Raw genomic sequence first — 23,610 nt, forward strand, 5'->3', positions numbered from 1 at the left:
ATTGATGTGCATGTGTTTAAATCTTCACTGTGTTTTTCTATTGCGACCATCACTTTAGACTTCGAAACTTATTGACACAAACAGCTTCTGTAATGAGCTAATGTCAGATTAGTCCATGAATCAGCAGAAACAGTTCTTGGAGGAATATCTTCAGTCACAAAAGAAACTGTTTGGAGATTGCTCCAGTGTAGAAAGACGAGATCCTAGTGCCACTAGCTGGGTGACACATAATCATAAGCAAAGCCCCATTTAGGCAAGAGTGGTGGAAACATATTCAGCTTCCATCCCACTAAATACACTGTAAGCAGTAGGCACTGCTGAGTCCTCTTGTAGAGATGTTTGCAGTACAGCAAACAGAGACTGAGGCAGCCTGGCAGCCTTTTATTTGGCGTACTATGGATACCTGTGTGACTGGCCTGCAGTAGTGGCTGTGTTCCCACTAGAGGTGTGACTGTACACATATCAATAAATTTGGATTATTAATTTGTCCGATGGGTTACTAAATTTACTGTTCTGTCACACAAAAAAGGACAAATACACTCTCTTCTCTGAAATGCTGTTCTCTTCATCAACTGCGATGGACTTGGCTGCAAAATTGTGTACATACATGATCAAATATAGTGTGGTTGTGATCATGTGTGCCAAGCAGCTGTGCCCAGTGAGTTTGTGCTCTTACAGCAGCTTGAGCTTTTGATTTTTGTGACAGACCATAACAATAGTGCCTACAGTGTTTTCTAGACAACACCCAAACTAGTTTGTATTTTAATTGTTTCTTTTCTGCACGTATCATACTTCTAGTAGTACAAAGGTACAATGCCTAGTCCTCCAGGGTGGTGGTTTGATTATTTGTTGTTGTGGTCTGCTTGTAGTTCCTCAGTCTCTGACTGCTTTGGTTAGTGCTTTTTGTGGTTTATATATCCTGCATGAAATGGATTAAAAATGTGGTTGTGTGCAGGCACAAGGTGAATCAATCTCTGTTTGGAAATGGCTAGAAACTCTCGGACCAGAATGCAATTTTTACATGGAATGGAAGCACCAATCTGGAGGGGGCAGAGAGAGGAAGGTATAGCAGTGTATGGGTGGTGGGAGAGGGGTGCACTGTTTGGCGGAGTGTCCAAAGACTAGACTTCCAACAGGCACAGGAAAAGATGGATGGGTGCCTTGGCAGATGGCAGCACACAAAAAGGATGAAGACAGGATTGGGGAGGAGGTGAATAGGACAGATGAGGTGGAAACTTGTGTGGGCGATGTGGGGACAGTATGTTACTGTAGATTGAGGCCTAGATACTTACGGGAGCAGAGAATGTTTTTTGGGTGTAACTCCCATTTGTGCAGCTCAGAAAAGCTGGTGGTGGAGGGGAGGATCCAAATGACTCGGGTTGTGAAGCAGCCATTGAAATCAAGCATGTTTTGTTCAGCAGTATGTTTTCCCACAGGGTGGTCTACTTTGCTCATGGCCACAGTTTAGTGGTAGCCATTCACCCTGGTGGATAGCTGGTTGGTATTCATACCAGTATAAAAAGCTATGCAACTATTGCTGCAGAGCTACTATATCACGTGGCTGCTTTTACAGGTGGCCTGGCCCCTGATGAAATAGGATAAACCTATGAAGGACTGGAATAGGAAGTGCTGGGTTGATGAATTGGGCAGGTCTTGCACCTGGGTCTTCCACAGGGTTCTGATCCTTGTGGCAAAGGGTTGGGATTGGGAGTGGCATAGAGATGGACTAGGATGTTGTGGAGGTTGACTGGGCAACAGAGGGATGGGAAGGATCTCGGGTAGGATGTCCCTCATTTCAGGGCATGATGATAGTCAGTCAAAGCCCTGGGGAGGTATTGGGTGATGAAGGGGGTACTCATTTGTGACTGATTCTTGGTGATAATGGAAGGATTGGGGATGTGAGGGGAAATGGCACAGGAGATCTCTTTGCGGATTAGGTCTGGGGTAGTGACTGTCTGTGAAGGCCTTGGTGAGACCCCCAGAAAACTGGGCAAGGGAGTTCTTGTCACTGCAAATATGCCGTCCATGGGTGACCAGGCAGGATGGAAGGGTGACAGCTGTAGAAATGTAAGTTATTTTTGATGCTTGGTTGTTTAATGTAGACAGAAGTGTGGATGAAACCATCAGAGAGAAGGTGGTTTGCATCGAGGAAGGTAGCATGCTGGGTTGAAGAGGACCAGATGAAGTGGTTGGAAGAGAAGGTGTTGAGGTTGTGAAGGGATGAAGAGAGTGTGTCTTGACCGGAGTCCAGATCATGAAGATATCATTAACGAAAGTGAACCAGACTACGGGTTAATCATTTTGGGAGGCTAGGAAGGCTGCCTCTAGATGGCCCATAAACAGGTTGGCATAGGAGGGTGCCATGTGGGTGCCCATGGCTGCACCGTGGATTTGTTTGTATATGTTATGCATTAGGATAAAGTTAGTAAGGTGTGTGAGGAAAGAGATAGTGGGTTTGGAGTCTAAAGGATGTTGGCAAAAGGTAGTATTCAGTAGCAGTAAGACAATGGGCATGAGGGATTTTGGTGTATAAGGAGATGACATCAACAGTGGTGATTAGGGATCCAGGAGGTAAAGGGATGGGGATGGTGGAGAGCAATTGAAGGAAGTGGTCAATATCTTGGATGTGGGAGGCTAGATTATGAGCAGTTGGTTGGAGGTGTTGGTCAGTGAGTACCAAAATTCTTTCAGTGGCAGCACAATAAAAAGCCACAATGGGATGACCAGGATTGTTGGTGTTGTGGATTTTGGGGAGCATGTAGAAATTGGGTGTGCGAGATGTCATAGGAGTGAGGAGGGAAATGGATTCCAGGGAGAGGTTCTGGGAAGGGCCTAAGGCCCAAAGAAGGAATTGGAGGCTATGTTGGTCTCCTGTTATGGGATTACTTTGGCAAAGTACATAGGTGGAGGAGTCAGATAATTGGCAGAGGCTCGTGCCAGGTAGGCACTGCGATTCATAGCGGGGAAGATCTTTGACATCCCCTGTGTGATAACATGTTGCAGAGTTGTCGTAGACTTGGATTCTTCAAACAAAAATAGAAAGTGAGCTGGTAAAGGCAGCCATCTTTGCTTCAACTGCTGCTGGTGCTTGTGGTGCGTTATTCTGTACTAGCATACTACGTGAATCAAAACGTGTGTGTGTGTGTGTGTGTGTGTGTGTGTGTGTGTGTGTGTGTGTGTGTGTGTCTACTAATAGTCCAGCCCTTATGTTTCAATATCTCCTGTTTTTATGTAAGTGGAGCTTTATCTTCAGTAATTTTTTGAAGAGGCAATTGACTATTATAATATGTGACCTTACTGGTGGAAACCCATCACAGGTCTTCAGACACCTTTCTCCTTTCTGGCTTCTTTTACACTCACTGATTTTCATCCCTTGTTACACTCGCATCTGCAATCACTTTCTTTGATAGTTTGACAGTGTTTCGTTGAACACTAACCTTTTCAGGTATATGAGAGAAGATGCTGTTGGAACTACATATATTTTAATCACTTACTGCTTGTTCGCTGTTTTCCACATTTGACTTTGATTTTATTCAGTTCGTATTTCCAAATACAGCCAGTTTAAAAAAATGTTGGTGTCTTTTTTGATAAGTTTTTTATACATCATTTGAGTTGCTTGTAAATTATATTCTTTGTTTGGGTGGTTAGAGATTTGCTAACAATATGACTTAAGAAATATAACAAACTTATATATTATCTTGTAGATAAACATTAGCTATAGTTTTTCTTGTTTTGCTTTTTTACCCATAGGGTCATTCCATGTCAAGTCACCCAGGCCTTGACACCAACCATGTCAGATTTTGGTGAAACTTGGTACAATTACTTCTTTTGTCATCCTGAAAGCACTTGTAAAATTTTTTTGCTCTATCTCGTATAGTTTCTTTTTTTTTATATATAAATTTTTAAAGTTTTTAGATTTGGCGTTGTTTCAGCAGTCGGAAATCGTAACTTAAACGTGTCCTCACAACTACAAAAAATTTGTATGTTAAAGAATACTCAATATATCAGTATGAAATTTTGGAATAAGTTTGTGTATTATATCTAAATGTTAAAAAAATTACCATAAAGATATATTAAAATCTTCCAAATGAAAAAAAATTACAAGTAGTTGTTGGTTTTTTTTTTGTTTAGTTTTACAAAAACTGCAATATCTAGAGTCTCAGACCTGACAGAAAGCTCAAATTTGTTTTAAAATACTCTTAATTGTACAGGCTATTAGATAAAAGAAAAATTATGTTGGCTTTTTAACCTGTTCAATAGTTATCTAATTTTTTAAATGATATTAATTATATTTTAAAAATAAAAAGTACGAAGTGACTTAGACACCAAAAATAAGTTTTTGTCTTCTTGGAGTAACAATGTATGCTTGGATTTTGTTTTGTTAATCCTGTGTTTTGAAGTAAAAAATTATTACAGTGTTATATAGTGCTTGGATAGTATTTTATTAAGTTTATTCGAACGTTCAGTAAGTACTGTTACTTAGTTTACTGAACAAAACTATAAAAGAACAGTAATCAGACCAAAAGTGAAATCAGTATGTCAGATATTCAAACCTGTAGCGTAGGGTTATTTAAAAAATCTGACTGTTTCCAAACAACCTACACACCTTCAAAAAAGTTACAACCGGTACCTGAATTGAGTGAGGAAGAAAAAAAAATTGATCCACTTGCTATCTGGAATTAATCTGTGTGAATTTAAGAATATATGTTCACACCACAGCTACTACTTTTTAAATCTTTTTGAAAAGTATCAAACAACATGTGTAGACCCACTAAAAAAAAACACAAAAAGCCCATCAAAAGTCTTTGAGAAATGTAGGCTTGGATCTTTCTAAACAATTACTGACAAAAAATAGTAGCATGAAACCTGGACAAAAGCTTTGCTCAACATGCCGTAACTTTTGTGAGGAAAAATTAAGAGTTGAAGTCAATGAAAGTGAAACAGATGATGAAGTCATGGTTGAATTAGAATCATTGGAATCCAGAAATGAATCCCTTGTACAAACAAATATTGGTCTTGATAACTTAGGTTTAACACCGATAAAGCTTCATGGCTTGTCAGAACAAAGTATAGGGTCTTATTTTAAAAGGAAGGTTAGTAATATTGAAAAGACTGCAAAAAAGGCGGTTTCAAAAGCATTAAAATATGATGCACCAAGTTCTGATGATGACGAAGAAGATACGAGTGTGGTTGAGAAAGCAAAGGATTTTGATGTAATGATTTCTCTTATGAAAGAGAAGATGTCATCTGTTGGAGGTCTAGAAAAATCCAGATTCTGACCTTGGCTCCAGATTCTTGGAGTCGAAATAAAGTGATGAAAGAATTTAATGTAAGTGAGTACATGGTGCGACAAGCTAGAAAGCTAAAATCTGAAAAGGGTATCTTGGAAACTCTTGGTCCAAAAAAAGGTAAATCTCTTTCTGAAAATACAGTAAGACTTGTAACAGATTTTTATGAAAAGGATGAAAGTTCCAGAGTGCTACCTGGAACAAAAGACAAAGTAAGTGTTCAAAAAAATGTGTACATGCAAAAAAGACTCATTTTGTGTAACTTGAGAGAACTCTATTATTCTTTCAAATGGGATAATCCCGAGGTAGAAGTAGGATTTTCAAAATTTTGTTTCTTGAGACCTAAATGGTGTATCCTTGCTGGTGCTGCAGGCACACACACTGTATGTGTATGCAGTATCCACCAGAATGTTAAACTGTTATTGGACGCTGTGAAAATTGAAGAATCTTATAAAGACCTAATTAAGATGCTTGTGTGCAACACGGAAAACCGAAACTGCATGCTACATCATTGTGACAGCTGTCCTGCAAATGCTGCACTAACTGAGTACTTAACTGAAAAACTAAGTGAAGATTATGATTTAGAAGAAGAAATTGTAATCAGTCAGTGGGTTAACACAGACAGGGCAGAAATGATCAATCAGTGTAGAAGACTACATTTCTTTATTGGTTAGGTCATTGGAAAAGCTCACCCCGCACTCGTTTATAGCAAAATCCCAATCGGCAGCCTTTAAAAGATTGAAAGAAGACCCACCACCCAAAACAGCAGTTATTGTGATGGATTTCAGTGAAAATTATTCCTTTGTTATACAAACTGAGATCCAAAGTTACCACTGGAATAGAGGTGGTTGTACTCTACACCCAGTTGGAGTTTTCCTAGGAAATGAGGAAAACAATATTTTTGTTTCCAACCACTGTTTTATTAGTGATGACCAAGAACATGACACTGGTTTTGTTAACTTTGTACAAAAAGAAATTACAAAGTGGCTGTCATTACATCATACTGACATTGACTCAGTTCACTACTTTACAGATGGTTGTGCTGGGCAGTACAAAAATAGAAACAGTTTTAAAAATTTGACTGAACACTTGAGAGGCTTTAATTTGAAGGCCCAACACTCTTTTTTTGCAACAAGTCATGGGAAGTCAATTTGTGATGGCCTAGGAGGAACTATTAAAAGAATTTTAAGGAAAGCAAGTCTACAGCTTTCAGATGAAGAACAAATAATGACAGCAATCGATGTGTACAAGTTTTGTGAAAAAAATATTGAAAACATTCATTTTCACTTTATTGACAAAAAAGAAGCTGATTTGCTACAGTTAAAACTAGAAAAACGTTTTTTCAGCAACCCGAACCATTCCTGGAACAAGAAGTTTTCATAACTTCAAACCACTTCCAACAAACAACCTTGAAATTAGAAGGACTACAGATAGTGTAAAACCCTCCTTAGTCTTTTCTTTCCATTCTTCTTCTGATTGGGTTCGTGTTGAACAATGCAAATCATGATGGTAACTGGTACTTTGGACAGGTAAAAACAATATTCATTGATGAAGAAGATGCAGAAATTCTATTTCTACATCCTTCAGGACCAGCTGCATCATTTTATTGGCCTGAAAGAGAAGATTCTTGCATAGTGCCTTTGGAGCACATAGTCTGTGTAGTAGACGCACCTCAATCAAGCGGCACTGGAAGAATGTACTACTTCAAAAAAGACTGTATCAAAAGAACTGAAAGCTCTTGGATGAAGTGGAAAAACAGTTTGAATCAGCATTAATGTTTATTAAAAAGACAAAATTACTCAAAAAATTCAATGTTTCAGGCAATCAGTTGGGTTATACATGTGTTGTAAGAACGCTATCTTTTTACGTAATTCTAATGTAGTCTACTATAATTAATAAACATGTTAAAAAACCATCATTATTTTTGTTTTATCAAGTAGCCTATATGTTAAAGAGTAAATTAAAACAAATTTGAGCATTCTATCAGGTCTGAGACTCTAGATATTGCAATTCTTATAAAACAAAACATCCGTTAAAAAAAAGAAAAAAATACATATATATATATTTTTTTCTTAGAAAATATTAATATATTTTAATAGTATCATTTTTATTTTCAAATATGTATAATAAATAAACTTGCTGCAAAAATTCATGATGTTATCTAAAAGAGTTTTTAAGATAAGCAATTTTAAAGTTTTGAATACAAATTAAATTTACCATTTCCAAACGTTCGGAAAACGCAAAACATAAAAACTTTAAAAAAATTATAAAAAAAAAAAAAACTATAAGAGATACAGCAAAAAAAATTGCAGGTGTTGTCAGGATGGTATTAGAACCATTTGAGCCAAATTTCATGAAAATCTAAGGAGGTGGGTGTAAAATTTATTTTTTATTGGGTGATTTGATATGGAATGACCCCATACATTCACAAATTATTTGAACGTTTTAGGGAAAACACATCTTTATCAGTGTAGCAGCTATGTCAAGTGGTGTGCCTGCCACTTGAGTATCTAGTGGCACACTAATGAGGATATGAGATACTTCGTTTGTTTTTTATGTACAGTAAGAGAAAGGCAATCGTTCACCTGTAGTGGATCGATGCGTGGAGTACAGAAACATGTTACAGAAAACAGCACTCACACCAGCTTTCGAAAACAAGCTCTTTTTCTAGCTTTTGCCAGAACAGGCACCTCACATTTATATAACTGAGTCGCCTTGATGGCAATGCATCTGCAACTTCAGTGTGGATGCATATTTATGTTCGACATCCAGTGGGAATATAAAAAATTGGCAAGCATGGAGGACATGGACAGGGACTGTGGATAGGTGGTACTAGGTGGAAATGTGAGTCAGTAGGGGAGTGCGCCGAGTTAGTCTGTGCATTTGTGATAAACACTGTTTCTGGTTGGCGCAGTGATTAACACAGCTGCATAGAACACGGGAGATCCCAGGTTCAGGTCCCGGTCCAGGATATATTTTCGCTCATTGCTGCTGATTCCGCCTGAAGTCCCGATGCATCTGATGTCATTAGTTTTTTCCCTTTCCTTTCCTTTTTCACCCCTCCACCTTCAGTGTACATTATACGTATCACAGTTGCAGATGCCTTGTGGTGTCTGACATGTCTGAATTCATATAAACAAAAAGGAGTGATAGGTTTTCAGCAAGTATAGATGCACAGCTACTATGTGGGGTTCAACAAAATTGGCTTAAAAGAGGTCTACCAACACTGATTCAGTAGGTCATTGGCTTCAGGTTACAGACATAAGGCAAAGATATAAAATATTGAACTGTGAAGAACAGGGAGTATTCATACGTTATTACTGTAACATTCATCTGCGTCTAACGAAAATAAATAGTTTCTGAGAATTTAACAAATAGTGCTATGTTGTGTTCTATATAATTATTTAAAATGTTTGCTACTTCGTATTTTTCACTCTTAATCATGTCAATTCTATCAATAAATCATCAAAATTTGTTTTACTAACTTACATGTTGTTAATGTCCGATCTCTCAAATGCCTGTTGTTGCAAATATGTGACATACCCGAATATAACTGACAGGTATAACATAGCTCAGATTCACCTTTATGTATTCTATAACGCTTCTTTACTGGTTACAAAATATGATTTTTGATTGTTCTTTAAGTATAAATTTATTCGGGTGTTGGCGGTTGAGGTGAATGCTGGAATGTTTCGTCTGAGTAGGTAATGGCCAGATCATTTTATAACCGAGCATTTCTGGTATCTACAAGATTGATGGTGCATTAATATATTACTTTCCTTCCTTCTAGACTTGTATGTGTGTACATTTATATTTCATAATTCAACAGACTGTTCCATTTAATCTATGGCTGTGATTTCTGTGCATTCATCATCATCGTATTATTGAATGTTCAGTATCTAATTCAGTTAAATTTGAAATTTTTGAATTATTTTCAGGAGCCTTGTAAATTATAATTATTGTAGTTTTATGTTTTAATTAAGTTTGAGGAGCAGAGCATGTTTTCTTTTTCCGAGCTCTCAGTTTAATATAATTCTTAGGAGAAAAAGGTCTGTTGTGCTCTACAGAATATGTTCAGTCTTTGTAAATGCTTATTGGCAGAAGTTATTGTCTCTAAGATAGAAAATGACCGAAAAAGAAAAGAAATATATCTACGCATTCTGTTCTAATCGAAAAACACCTTTCTCATTCTAGGGAGGATATGTGGAAAGTTGTGTCAAATCTCCAGGAGAGGATGTCTAAAGTTGATCCATCAAAGCTTGTTGCTGTAGACATAGTTTGTAAAGTGACAAAACACTTTGAAATGATACGAAAAGTACAAATTATGGAGTGAGTAACATTTCATCATTAAATATTACGCCTAAATATTTCAAGTTCATTAAAGAAAATGGCATTTTTCAGAGATGAAGAGAAGGCTGCCTATCACTTACCTCCTCATGTGTTGTCGGTGGATAAAGAACGTGCCTTTTTACGAAAATTCACTGAGAATGCAATGGAATTGCTGTTTCCTCAGGGTTATACAGAAACACGAACCATCAAGCTGTTACTGAGAGAGCTAATTACCTGTAAAGGTACTATCTTAAATACATTTATGGCAATGTTGTAATGAATACTTGATGATTAACAATCTGTGGCACCATTGCTACCATATTTTCCCCTTGTTTTAAGTGGAATGTGTGACACTTTTGTAAATTACTGGTATAACACTAGATTAGACAATGACTTGGAACTGCAAAATTTCAAAATTAAATAATGGGAAATACTGCTAATTAATTTATCATTCCAAGTTTATTTTGCTGTCCAACTGTCAGAAGAAGAAAGGGTGTGGCTGCAGACATTCAACAAATGAGGATTATGATTAGTATATTTAACAGTTGAAAGGACCAAAAATGATGATAAATATTCTAATAATAAAGCAGGACAATTTTTGAACTGTGAAGTTACCTATTTATATCTTCTGCTTTCATAACAGAGCAACAAATATTTTAGGCGCATGTTTTCTGTGATACCTGTTTTTCTTTTGCTCGTCGTAGTAGCTTTTGTTTTTTCATATTGTTGTTCATTTACAAAATTAGTCAGTTCATATTGTTACATATTTTGAATTGCAGTACTTCACCCAGCTATTGAAATTATCACAGACCCTGATTACATTAACCAAAGAATCCTCCTCTACATTCAACATCAAGCTCAGAAAGAGACAATTCGAAAAAAATCATATACCTATGCTCCAAGCTTTCAGGATTTCTTAAAAATGATTAAGGAAACGGATGACCCAGAAGTTTTGAAGCATATAAGGTAAAACATGTTATTTGTATAAAAATTTCAATGTTTTGAACAACAATTTTTTATTGAATAAGTTAAGTGACTGTCAGTGATGTTAGTAATGTTTTCGTTCTTGTACAGTGGATCTTTCATTGCGATCAGTTTTGTCTATATTGTGTGACGTATCAGTCTGCTGACCGAGAAGAATCTAATTTTTGCTCAGCACGTACCACAAATCATAAAAATGTGTGTATGTATGTTTGTATGTTCCACATCTCGTAAACCACTGGACTGATTTCAACCAAACTTGGTACATATATCACTTGCTTTCAGAAAGAATCACTGTGGAATGCAAGAACCACCCACCTATCAAAGGGGAGGGGGTGTGGGTGAAAAAGCAGTGTAGCCCACGATACATGAAAACCCGTACTTTAATCGTCCAGTATTTGAGAATGGTAGCACTTAGAGACTTGCAACAAATTTTACACACAATTTCAAATGTGTAAGAAACTTTTTCTTGCTGACGACCACCATAAGATGATGAAAGGCAAAAAGTTAATCGCCTAATACATTTTCACTGTTTTTGCAGTAAAACTGCCACATGAAGTGCAACTTTAAATTCATGACTTCTTTACTACTAATTGTATTTGTGACACATTTTGCAGGCAGTATTCACATATACCATAGAATGTACCAGAAAAGTTACATCATTGTACAATGCATAGTTCAGGAGATATGATGTCAAATACTGAGGGGCATGACAAACTGCCGCATCGTGCAAGATGCTTAAATTTATTTCATTGCTCTAACTGTATTTACAACACATTTCACAGACAGTAGACACATGTAACACTGGATATACCTGTAAAATTATGTCATTGTACTGCACATAGCTCAGGAGATATGATATCATAAAGATTGAGTTTCCTGAAAATGAAACTGCAGGGTGAAATTTGATAGACATGGAGGTGAAATATACATACATATATGTGTGAAGTTTGTTAAATATATGTGAAATCTACTCACATGTACATATGCAGGCAACACCATGGGTAAAGAGCCTATCCTTGACCCCTGGAACGATTTCATTCAAATATGGTGCACATGTTAATTACAGTCTTAAAAGAAATACTGTAGGTGTTAGAATTCCCTGCCTTTTTTTGGCGCAAGTGTGTGAACATGGAGAGACAGTGAGTTGGAGGGATGAGGAGATGGCACATAAAGGAAATGGGAGGAGATGGACAGAGAGGAGGAGATGGACAGAGAGATAGGGGAAGAGGAGATGGAGAGAGAGGAAGTTGACAAAGGGGGGAGATAGGTGGGGGAAAGGAAAAAATAGATGGAGGGGGGAGGAGCAGATTGACAGGGATAAGGGGCAAGAGGAGATGGACAGGGAGAGGGTCAGGAGGAGATGAACAGAGTGTGGGGCTGGAGGAGATGAGAGTGGGGGGTAGAAGTGACAGGCAGAGAGGGGGTGGAGGAGGTGGGCAGGGAGGAGGTGAAGAACGAGATGGACAGTGAGAAGAGGGAGGAGGAGATGAACAAATAGAAGATTGGAATAAATACGTGCGTAAACAACACCAGGTACTCAGCTATTTTCGAAGATAACTGGAGAAGAGGTGAATGAACAAGTGTCAACATACATTCCAAATTCCACTTCTTTACTTGGAGCAGTAATTAGCGGTTTATAGAGTTTGAACCAAACATTGCTTTAATCTATATTACAAAGCTACTAACCCAGAACCCAGTACCACTTGCAGGTTGCCTTTCTAGCGGCTTTTCAGGACAACGGAAATTTGATTTTCAGTACTTTGTGTGATTATTGACTGAAATTAAAATTTTAAAATGCTGTCATAATGTACGCATAAGGACGTATAATATTATGTTAAAAGTTTAACACAGTGAGATAAATATTACAGTTAGAAACTGTGTGTGTGTCTTGAGGAAGCATAACTGACGGCATGCAAATACTCGGACTTTATTCATTTGGTATTTTAGAATGCACTTAGTGACTTCCAGCAGATTTTAAACAAAATTTAAAACCTTTTCTAAACTTTTTAACTATTAACTGATTTGTAAAGTAATCAGACATTTGAAATTATTTTGTACATGGGATTTCAGTTCTTTCAAGAATCAGAGATTTACTGGTAAGAACCTAAGTGAATAGAATACCAGTAAACTAAAACATCCTGGCAATTAAAACTGTACCAGATGGGGTGCTCATACTGACTAAAAATAAAATCAAATCACGTTTCATTACCTGTCTCAAAAATTTATTGTGTATGTATCTCTTGACTTACAAAACGCTGTAGAGAATGTCTTGTATACGTTTTGACTGGAATACTAAGAAGAAAGGGTATGGCAGAGAATGACTCATTGACACCTCAAGGACTGTTTCTGCTTGATGCCCTTTCATGGTGAGGGTATACAGTAGAGATCAGAAACGGAGTGAGTATGAGTCCAGTGTTGAGGGATACATGCATTAGAAATCAAGGTGCCATTGTTGTGTCAGTGCAGTACTGGTTTTTCTCCTTCCCAGTATTGATGTGTCTGAGAATAGTGATGCTGTGGTTACATGCTACTCACCTATTTATTCCCTTACTATAGCATGCAGGAGTGTGTTGTCATTGGCATGTCTTGTGCAACAGCCGTGCACTTCTCTTGTTGCCATGTCGAAGTTTGAATCTTTTTCCCAAATTCAGGACAGTTTACGAGAGTGCATCTCACTAAATACTAATGCAGTTGTAATTGTGACAGAATCCTGAAACTGTTTTATTAAACAAGAAACAGAGAAAATGAGAGGTCAGTAACTTACTGCAAAGCCCATTCTGATTATAAATATGAACATCTAATTTCTTCTTTTATGTTGTTGCAAACCGACACGAGTTCGCATTGACAGTCAGTGGCCCTAAAAAAATACAGTATTCCATTGAAAAAGATCTATATTTCCTTAGTTATTGCAGTAGATAATGAAGTTATGTATATTAACACACATAGCTAAGAATAATCTTTTAAAACAACTTCTTTGGTTGTGCTAGGTAGAGTGCTATGTACAACATTAATGGAACAAGACTATTAATGTATACTAATAACTCAGTTCATGGCATAAGTTCATGGCTTGTAGAAAATAAACTAACGTAAAGCACAGTAAGACTCAGTTTTTACAGCTTCTAATGCACAATTCAACAGAACCCGACATTTTAATTTCACAGAATGGGCATACGATTAGTTCAAATTTCTAGGTGTTCAGATAGATAGTAAACTGTCATGGAAAGCCCACTTTCAGGAACTTGCTGTTTTTATTATTCGAACGGTATCTGATGTAAGTGATCGTTCGACATGAAAATTAATCTACTTTGCTTGTTTTCATTTGCTTATGTCATATGGTATTATATTCTGGGGTAATTTTACCAACTCTCAAAGGTTATTTTTGGCTCAGAAGCAGGAAGTTCGGGCAATAAATAGTGTAAGTTCATGAATCTTTTGTTGACCCCTTCTAATGCTTTCGATGACAAGAAGTGATGTGGAGCTGGTTTGCTAAGTTCACATCTGTTGACTTACTTGGTGTGTGCAGCCGATATTCTTCTCTGGATAGTCGGCCACTTCGATCTCCAAAAACTTCTTCTCCGAAGAATAAAGCTGGTTAAGGGAATCTCTCTCTCTCTCTCTCTCTCTCTCTCTCTCTCTCTCTCTCTCTCTCTCTCTCTATACTCATGAAATAAGTGGATACTCGAGAATATTTTTAGTTTAGTCTTGATATATTTCAACTTCCATAAAGAACAAATTCACCATTTCTCCCATAAATATTTGAAACTTGCAAGTCAACCGATCGGTCTCGCATTAGACTCGCCCCCCTGCCGGTTCGGGGCTAAGAATAGGCCCGCGGTATTCCTGCCTGTCGTTAAAGGCGACTAAAAGGAGTCTCACACGTTTCGGCCTTATGTGATGGTCCCCTGTCGGGTTTGACCTCCATATCTCAAAATTTTCCCAAAGAGTGAGCTGATTGGGGAAGGGCGTCTTACTTGGTGCATTGTGTCCATCTTGCGTTGAGAACTTCCGCTAGCTTATTTGTCGTTGCATTGCAGTTCTGCCTGCTCTCCATCTCTTGGGCATGGATACATTCCTGCGTGCACTTTCCGCCATGCGATGTGCAGTGCCACTTTCTGCACTGACGACAACCATGGACTACATGTCACCTAAAATCCAGCACCGTAGCCAGTCCGCTGTGGTGGGGCCGCCATGTACCCTGTTGGTTGTAGCCCCCTGACAACACAGGGATCGGTCTACTGATGCCTGCGCCATTTACTCCCCATGTATGCCAAGGAGTAGATGCTCATCTCCCTGGTGCATCAGGACTTCCGGCAATGGCCATCCTGCCAGGTGGCCCTTGGTCGGAGTAGGTGGCATCAGGGTGGATGACACACAGTGAAGAGTGGCACATCATCTATTGCTGGTGGCCAGCCACCAGCAGTCTCTAAGCGTTTGAGGGCTCATTTTAAAGCTAATGTATATGACCCCAAATCGTTCCCCTCCCTTTCCACACCATGGGAGGAACGAAAGTGTATGAATGCCAGTGACATGTATTCGCCCCGGTATCTCGTCTGTACCAGAGCTGATGGTGAATCCTTTGTATCTGTGAAGCCTCAGTTCTTTGTATAGCATTTAGAGGACAAGTTCAGGGAGGTGGAGGGCTTGTCAAAAATGCGCTTTGGTTCAGTTCTCATCAAAACAGCATCCTCTGCCCAGTCACGGAGGTTGCTCGCTTGTGACAAGTTGGGGGATGTTTCAGTTAGCATCATGCCCCACAAGAGTCTCAACATGGTTCAGGGTATTATCTTCCGCAGGGATCTTCTTCTGCAATCCAACGATGAACTACGTGCCAACCTAGAACGACGAGGTGTTCACTTCGTCCGGCGTGTCCATCGGGGTCCGAGGGATAATCAGGTAGCCACCGGTGCCTTCATCTTGGCCTTCGAGGGTGATGTCTTACCCGAAAAGGTTAAGGTGATGGTTTACCGTTGTGATGTGAAGCCATATATCCCTCCTTCGATGTGGTGTTTTAAATGCTGGAAGTTCGGGCACATGTCATCCCGCTGTACTTCTGGCATCACGTGTTGAGATTGTGGACGTCCTTCGCATCCCAGTACTCCATGTGCCCCGCCTCCTATCTGTGTTAACTGCGGAGAACACCATTCCCCCTGCTTGCTGGACTGTAGGATATTTCAGAAAGAAAGGAAGATAATGGAATATAAGACCCTGGACCGCCTGACCCACCCCGAGGCTATGCGGAAATATGAGCGGCTACATTGCCGATGCCATCAACTTATGCCGCTGCTTCAACACCGGTTTGATCCTCTCCCATGTTGTCACGTACAGTTGCCTCTCAGCTATGTCAAAATTCACCGGCCCCCTTGGTTGTGGGGGGCACTTCACTTCCTGTTGCTCCTGCTCCATCTACTTCAGGAGCAACACCACCCCAACCATCGGGGACATTAGTTACCCCTTCCCAGCCGGAGAAGCGTGAGACTACTTCGGCTACTCTCGCCAGGAAGGGGTCCCTTGGGGCCCTCCCATCTGAGACTGACCCAGTGAGGCCCTCCCACAGACCCACCAAAGGCACAGTACATGAAGCAGACAAAGAAAAAGGCTTCCAAGCATCCAGAAATTGCGGTGGAACCTGCCCCACCGCAACCTCCCAACTCTGCATCTGAGGATGAGGTGGAGATTCTGGCGTCCGCTGAGGACCTGGATCTCGCCAGTCCCTCAGACGTGATGGATAGCTGTTGCACAGGTAGTGACTCGGCAGCAGTGGAGGTCCAGGAGGCATAATCTGCCTCCCCAGTCCCTTCATGCCTTTCTCAGCCATGGACAATATCATCCTCCAGTGGAACTGCAGCGGTTTCTTCCACCATCTAGCTGAGCTCCGACAATGTATCAGCCTTCACCCTTTCTTCTGCATTGCTCTTCAGGAAACTTGGTTTCCAGCATTGCGAACCCCCGCCCTCCGTGGCTATCGGGGTTATTATAAGAACCGGGCAGCTTATGAAAGGGTGTCTGGTGGCGTCTGCATCTATGTCCTTCACACTCTGCACAGCGAGTCTGTCCCTCTACAAACACCTTTAGAGGCTGTCACTGTTCGGGTGTGGACGCCACAGGCTGTTACCGTCTGCAGTCTTTACCTTCCAACGGATGGTGATGTCGCGCAGCATGTCCTGGCTGCGCTGATAGCCCAATTGCCGCCACCTTTCTTGTTACTGGGCGACTTCAACGCCCATAACCCTCTGTGGGTGGGTCAGTGGAAACAGGTCGAGGCGCCACTGTTGAGCATGTATTGGCACAGCTCGATCTTTCCATTTTAAATGATGGTGCCTTCACACATTTCAGTGTGGTGCATGGCACGTACTCCGCCATTGACCTTTCGATCTGCAGCCCTAGCCTCTTACATTCTGTCCAATGGAGTGTGCATGACGACCTGTGTGCTAGTGACCACTTTCCGATCTTTCTGTCACTGCCACAGCGTCAGTCTTCTGGGCGCCCTTGCAGATGGGCTATGAATAAGGCTGACTGGGACTTGTTGTCCTCCATTGTCGCTATGGAGCCTCTCTCTAATGACAACATTGATGCGGTGGTTCACTCGGTCACCACCGGCATCGTTACTGCCGCAGAATCTGCCATTCCCCGTTCTTCTGGGTCCCCTCGGCGGAGGACTGTGCCTTGGTGGTCGCCTGCGATCGCCGGCGGGTGCTCCAGCATCACAAGTGGCATCCATCTTTAGAAAACCTCGTTGCATTTAAACAGCTCCGTGCGCGGGCCTGCCGCATCATTCGCCAACACAACCAGGAGTGCTGGGAGCGGTATGTGTCCTCCATGTCTCTCCATCGCAGGTCTGGGCCAAGATTCGACGCCTCTATGGCTATCGGACCCCTGTCAGCGTCCCTGCGCTCTCAATGAATGCAGCAGTTTGTACTGACTCCGACATAATTGCCAACCGCTTGGCAGAGCATTTTGCTCTGAGTTCCGCTTCTGCGAATTACCCACTGGCCTTCCACTCCATTAAAGAGCGGATGGAACGTCGGAGCCTTTCATTTCGCACCCACCATCCTACAATGTTCCATTCAGTGAGTGGGAATTTCACAGTGCCCTAGCCGCTTGCCCTGATACCGCTCCTGGGCCAGATCGCATCCACTGTCAGATGCTGAAATACCTTTCAGTGGACTGCAAGCGACGCCTCCTCGACCTTTACAACCGCCTCTGGGTCGAGGGTGAGTTTCCGTCGCAATGGCGAGAAAGCATTGTCATCTGGTGAGCCTGGAGTCCGCCATCCGTACAGCCATTGCCCGCCGTAAGCACCTCATCGCTGTCTTGTTTGACATGCGGAAGGCGTACGAGACAACGTGGCGCCATCACATCCTCTGTACACTTCATGATTGGGGTCTTCGGGGTCCACTGCCAATTTTTATATGCAATTTTCTGTTGCATCGTACCTTCCGCGTGCAAGTCACAGCCTCCCATAGTTCCTCCCAAGTTCAGGAGAATGGCGTACCACAGGGATCAGTCTTAAGTGTCTGCCTGTTTTTAATTGCAATTAACGGGCTCGCTGCGGCAGTGGGAACGTCTGTCTCCGCTTTGTTGTATTCTGATGACTTCTGCCTCTACTATAGCTCCATTGGCATTGCAGCTGCTGAACGTCAGCTGCAGGGTGCTATCCGCGAGGCACATGGCTTCCAGTTTTCAGCTGCCAAGACCTGCATTATGCATTTCTGCTGGCGACGCACTGTTCACCCGGAGCCGCGGCTTTATCTTGACGGCGAACTTCTTGCTGTGGTGGAGTCACATAGGTTTTTGGGTGTGGTTTTTGATGCCTGGTTGACTTGGCTGCCTCATATTCGGCAGCTTAAACAGATGTGTTGGCGACATCTAAATGCTCTGTGATGCTTGAGCTGGGGCGCCGACCGATCTACCCGCTTACCGTTCTACCAGGCGTTAATCCAGTCCCGTCTGGATTATGGGAGCCTGGCTTATGGTTCAGCATCCTCTTTGGCATTGCGGGTGCTGGACCCAATCCTTCACAGCGGGATACACCTTGCCACTGGTGCTTTCCGGACCAGTCCTGTGGACAGCATACTTGTGGAGGCTGGTGTCCCTCCACTGCGGTCACAGCGCCAACATTTGCTGGCCGCTTATGCTACGCATGTTTTTAGCTTGCCTGGGCATCCTAACTATCGTCTTCTATTCCCACAGTTGCTCGTCCATCTCCCAGAACGTCGGCCCCGGTCGGGTTGTATGATCGCGGTCTGCGTCAGAGAGCTTTTCTCCGGGCTTGGGGTTTTCCCTCTTACACCTCCTTTCCGGGCCCCTCTGCATACACCCCCGTGGTGTGTGCCCCGCCCTTGCCTTCGGCTCGAATTGGCACAGGGCCCGAAGGACTCAGTCCCTCCAGAGGCCTTCCGCCGCCACTTTTATTCCATCCAAGCCATGTATGAGGGCTCTGGCGTTTTTTACACTGACGGTTCAATGGTTGCTGGTCGTGTCGGTTATGCTCTAACTCTAGGGGACCATTACGAACAACGATCCTTGCCGGCTGGCTGCAGCGTTTTCACTGCTGAGCTGGTCGCCATCTTTCGTGCTCTAGAGTATATCTGCTCCTGCTCAGGTGAGTCCTTCATTATCTGTAGCGACTCCCTGAGCAGTTTACAAGCTATCGACCAGTGTTTCCCTCGCTCTCGTTGGGTGGTGGCTGTCCAGGAGTCTCCCTCCATGCTCTTGCCCGTTGCGAATGCCCTGTGGTATTTGTGTTGACCGCAGGCCATGTTGGGATATCCGGCAATGAACATGTAGACCGCCTGGTGAAAGAGGCCACCAGTAAACCATCTCTGGACGTTGGCCTCCTGGAGACTGATTTGCGGGCAGTCTCACGCCGCGCAGTTCTCACGCTGTGGGACCCTGAATGGCGCGATCTGACCACACGTAATAAACTCTGTGCTGTCAAGGAGACGACAGCTGTGTGACGATCATCCATGCGAGCCATTCACAGGGATTCAGTCTTCCTTTGTCGGCTGCGCATTGGACACACCTGGCTGACGCATGGATATTTACTGAGCTGTGGGGACCCGCCTCTCTGTTGCTGTGGGGTGGTTTTGACGGTGGTGCACATTTTAATGTCCTGTCTGCTTTTAGCTGTGCTCAGGCAGACATTTGCGCTGCCTGATACGCTCCCTGCCCTTTTAACTGATGACCCTGCTATGGCAGGCTTTGTTTTGTGTTTTATTCGGGCAGGGGGCTGTTATCATTTGCTCTAAGTGTTTATCTTTATTTTGTGTTGAGTCTGGCTGTTGGCCTAAGGTTTTAGACTGAGTTTTTGATGTGTTTCTCGGTGGTTGGCTTTTCCTTTTTTTCTCTATGGTCTGCCAACCACTGTCACACTCTGTGTGATTTTAATTCACTTTGTCTGGTCTCTGTCTACGTCTTTCTTGTCTTGTGTCGTCTGCAGTCTTTTCCATTGTCGTCTTTACTCTGTGTGGGTATTTTAAGTTTTGGGAAAAGGGATCGATGACCAGAGCAGTCTGGTCCCTTTAATCCCACAAACCAACCAACCCACATTAGACTCGATTAAATACATTTACAATAGTGTTGGTTTAACAGCCAAGTAATTTATGAAGATATCTTGCTTTTAGTAAGTCCAACACATCATTTACTTAAAAGTCTAACCTCATTTCTTCATTTGTCCTTAACAATCATCACAATCACTAAACGCACAGAATAATATGTAAACTCTCCTTGTTCTTCTCTACACATACACTGAAGCTGTATGGATCATACAGCAGGTACTTGTCAGCCGCCGTTCGGATGTTGCGTCCACAATTTGCTTGTGACTGTTTTTAGACCTGCATACACAAACATGCAATGCGCAGTATGTTGGATTCATCTCTCTCACACTTCTATTTAAAATATCGTGTGTTCGAGACGGAGGAAGGCCAAGTGGTACTAGAATTTACGTGGAAATTCTCGAAGCACTACATATTCCCCCCTTCATATTGAACACAAGATATTTTATATACAGTCATTACGTATGTACATTTATAGCACATACAACAAAAATTCATATTTCAACAGTATATTTTGTTCTTTTCATAACTGTGAATACCCCTTTTCTTATTGTTTAGCTATTCCTTATTTTTTTCATTTTACTTCAATTGTAAAACATGAACATTTCAATCAATGTTGGAGTTCATTTTCTTATATCTAGGAATCATGAGGACTAAACGATTAGTCTCCAATCATAAGCTTACTGATAGTCTACCTCCCTCCATGAAGATTAGAACAGAAAACAAACCAGACCTCCCTTGCAGTAGCAAACACCTTTCACTACTCTTGCAGACAACACAGGAAAACAGCCCTCTATCACTACCCGAGACATGAATAAGCCAGCAATTTCGCAATGAAAATGGCAAAATGATCTGCAGTTTCTGTTGCATAGATCTTTCTGGACTCAAAACATCAATTTTCTACCTTTATGTCACCGCTTATGTGACAATCATTTTTACTCGCCGTGCAATCCAAGTGCCTTCTGAACTTCGTCTCTCACTATCTGATGAAGAACACTTGTGAAATCAGTTGCTTCCTACATCACAGACATTGTTTGGAAGCTGTTCAAACTTCTTGCATGTAATTCTTTTTTGATGCATTGTCTCGATATACTGACACCATTTTTTGAAGTCACTTGCTGTCGAAACCTCCTTCAGGAGTAGGGCTTGATACATGTCCTCAGCAACACCCTTCATGAGACGTGCAACCTTATCTTCCTCCATCATTCTAGGATCCACTATTTTACACAGGTCCAAGACATCTTAAGGTAGGATGGTGTCGTTTCTCCTGGATGCTGTGCCCTGCACTGTAATTTATCTTCAGCCTTGCACTTCTGTCATTGTGTGTCGCCGAAATACTTGCGCAGTTCCGCCTGGAATACTTCCCAGCTTGTGAACTTCTCTTCGTTGTTGTCATACCATTGGTTGGCAGTGCCCTCCAAGTAGAAAAATATGTTAGCAAAACACACGGTGTCATCCCATTTGTTAAATTTGGCTATACACTCATATACCTTCAGCCACTTGTTTGGATCTTGGCCATCATCACCAGAGAACCCGGAAGGATGTCTCATGTGGTGGCACACGGTTGCTGTCATCGTAATGACCTGTTCTTCTTCTGTGTCCGATAGATTGTGATCTGTTGAATATGGCTCGAATGCTGGTTTCTCACCACATAAACGGCGGCTCTGTCGTGGCCTGATGGGAACCACCGTGTCGTTGATAAAGTGTGCTATCACAAGTTCCAATACCCAGCGTTTCCACCAGAATAATGTAACATAGAAGAAGGTGTAATTAGATGAATGACAAACACTAACTTCACTTAACGTAGATTTATTCAGCTCTTGCACATACAAGAGTGTGGAGCGAACTGCCTCCGGCTGGAACACATACGGTATATATACAGCTACAGAACGTTCCAGTACAATGATTCTTGCCCTTTGTGGATACTTCCAGAATGTCCTCGAACTGAATATAGAAATTAAAATTATACAGTTCAGGTGAGTTTTGAACTCGCGACCCTCCATGCAACAGTTTAGTATCATAACCACTACACCATGGTGCTACTCAGCTTCTTCTGCGGCAATGTATATCCCTTACTGTCATTTCTTGTTAACAGTATTAGCTTATTCCCAACAATAAGCAGCTTTCACTAAGTTAATACTTGGCAGAAATCAAACCTGCATTTGGATCAGAATTCCTTAACTGTTGTGCAGAAAGGTGTGTAGTATACTGCTGCATCCATTTTCAGTAAGCCACCACTAGAATTCGAAAATCTTAGCAGTAACCCATGCGCTTTCAAATCGAAACTGAAGAGTTTCCTCATGGGTGACTCCTTCTATTCAGTCGAGGAGTTCCTGAAATATTAATCTGATTCTTGTTGTATTGTTGATTGCATTTACTTAAACTTATGGCTTGCTTTTTTTCAGGTTCATAAACATTTTATTTTTATCTGTTATTATTTTTATATTGTAATTTCATCTACTGCAACGCTCCATGACCTTGGAGATTTGCTGCTCAATTTGATCCTATGGAACTAGACATGTAAATAAAAATTAACAGCGTATACATATCAACATTAGAATTAAGTCTCCCGTGCCATGGGGGTTCTGGGTGACTTTTCCGAACTCTACCCCTTTTCCTAACTGAGACATGTAGAATACCCTCAGATGTAAAGAAGAATGTAATAATTCCATTTCTTAAAAAGGCTGGTGCTGACATTTGAGTATTACTGGACTTTCAGTTTAATGGATCATGCTTGCAATATACTGATAAAAATTATTTACAAAAGAATGGGAAAGCTGGTAGAGGCTGACCATGGGGAAGATCATTTTGGGTTTGAGAAATATGTTAGGAACTTGCAAAGCGATACTGTCCCTGTGACTATCTTGGAAGATAGTTTAAAGACTGGCAAACCTATGTTTAAAGCATTTGTAGATTTAGAGAAAACTTTTACGGTGTTGTCTGGGATACACTCTATGTAATTCTGAATGTGGGAGGTATGAAATACGGGGAGAGAAAAATATCTACAACCTGTACAGAAACCAGATGGCAGTTAGATGAGCTTAAAATCTTAAAGTGAAGCAGTTGTTTAGAAGGGATTGAGATAGGGCTGTAGCTTATTCTCGATGTTATTCAATATGTACGTTGAGCAAACAGTAAAGGAAACAAAAGAAAAATGTGGAGAAGAAATTAAATTTCAGGTAGTAAGGACAAGAAGTAGAAATGTTGTGGTTTGCCAGTAACTTTGTCGTTGTGTCAGAGATAGCAAAGGACTTGAAAGAGCAGTTAAATGAAATGGTCGGTGTCTTGAAAAAAGGTAGAAGATGGACATCAGCAAAAGTAAAACAAGCATAATGGTATTACGATATACTGATAATTTTTACATATGGACCGTCTGACTGCATCATCAGTGGCACACACACACACACACACACACACACACACACACACACACACACACACACACACACAAATAC

General features: G+C 41.3%; 1 protein-coding gene across 1 annotated transcript in view; it reads left to right on the top strand.

The window, feature by feature from the left end:
* Positions 1-23,610, top strand: part of LOC124606844 (sorting nexin-25) — a 171,784-nt gene that overhangs the window by 12,171 nt on the left and 136,003 nt on the right. Inside the window, exons 4-6 of the mRNA XM_047138920.1 lie at positions 9,483-9,617; positions 9,690-9,859; positions 10,397-10,583. Of these exons, the coding sequence (XP_046994876.1) occupies positions 9,483-9,617; positions 9,690-9,859; positions 10,397-10,583 (492 nt within the window). The remainder of the gene's footprint in view (positions 1-9,482; positions 9,618-9,689; positions 9,860-10,396; positions 10,584-23,610) is intronic.

This window comes from Schistocerca americana, chromosome 3, assembly GCF_021461395.2.
Source record: "Schistocerca americana isolate TAMUIC-IGC-003095 chromosome 3, iqSchAmer2.1, whole genome shotgun sequence".
In the NCBI taxonomy this organism is placed as follows: domain Eukaryota; kingdom Metazoa; phylum Arthropoda; class Insecta; order Orthoptera; family Acrididae; genus Schistocerca; species Schistocerca americana.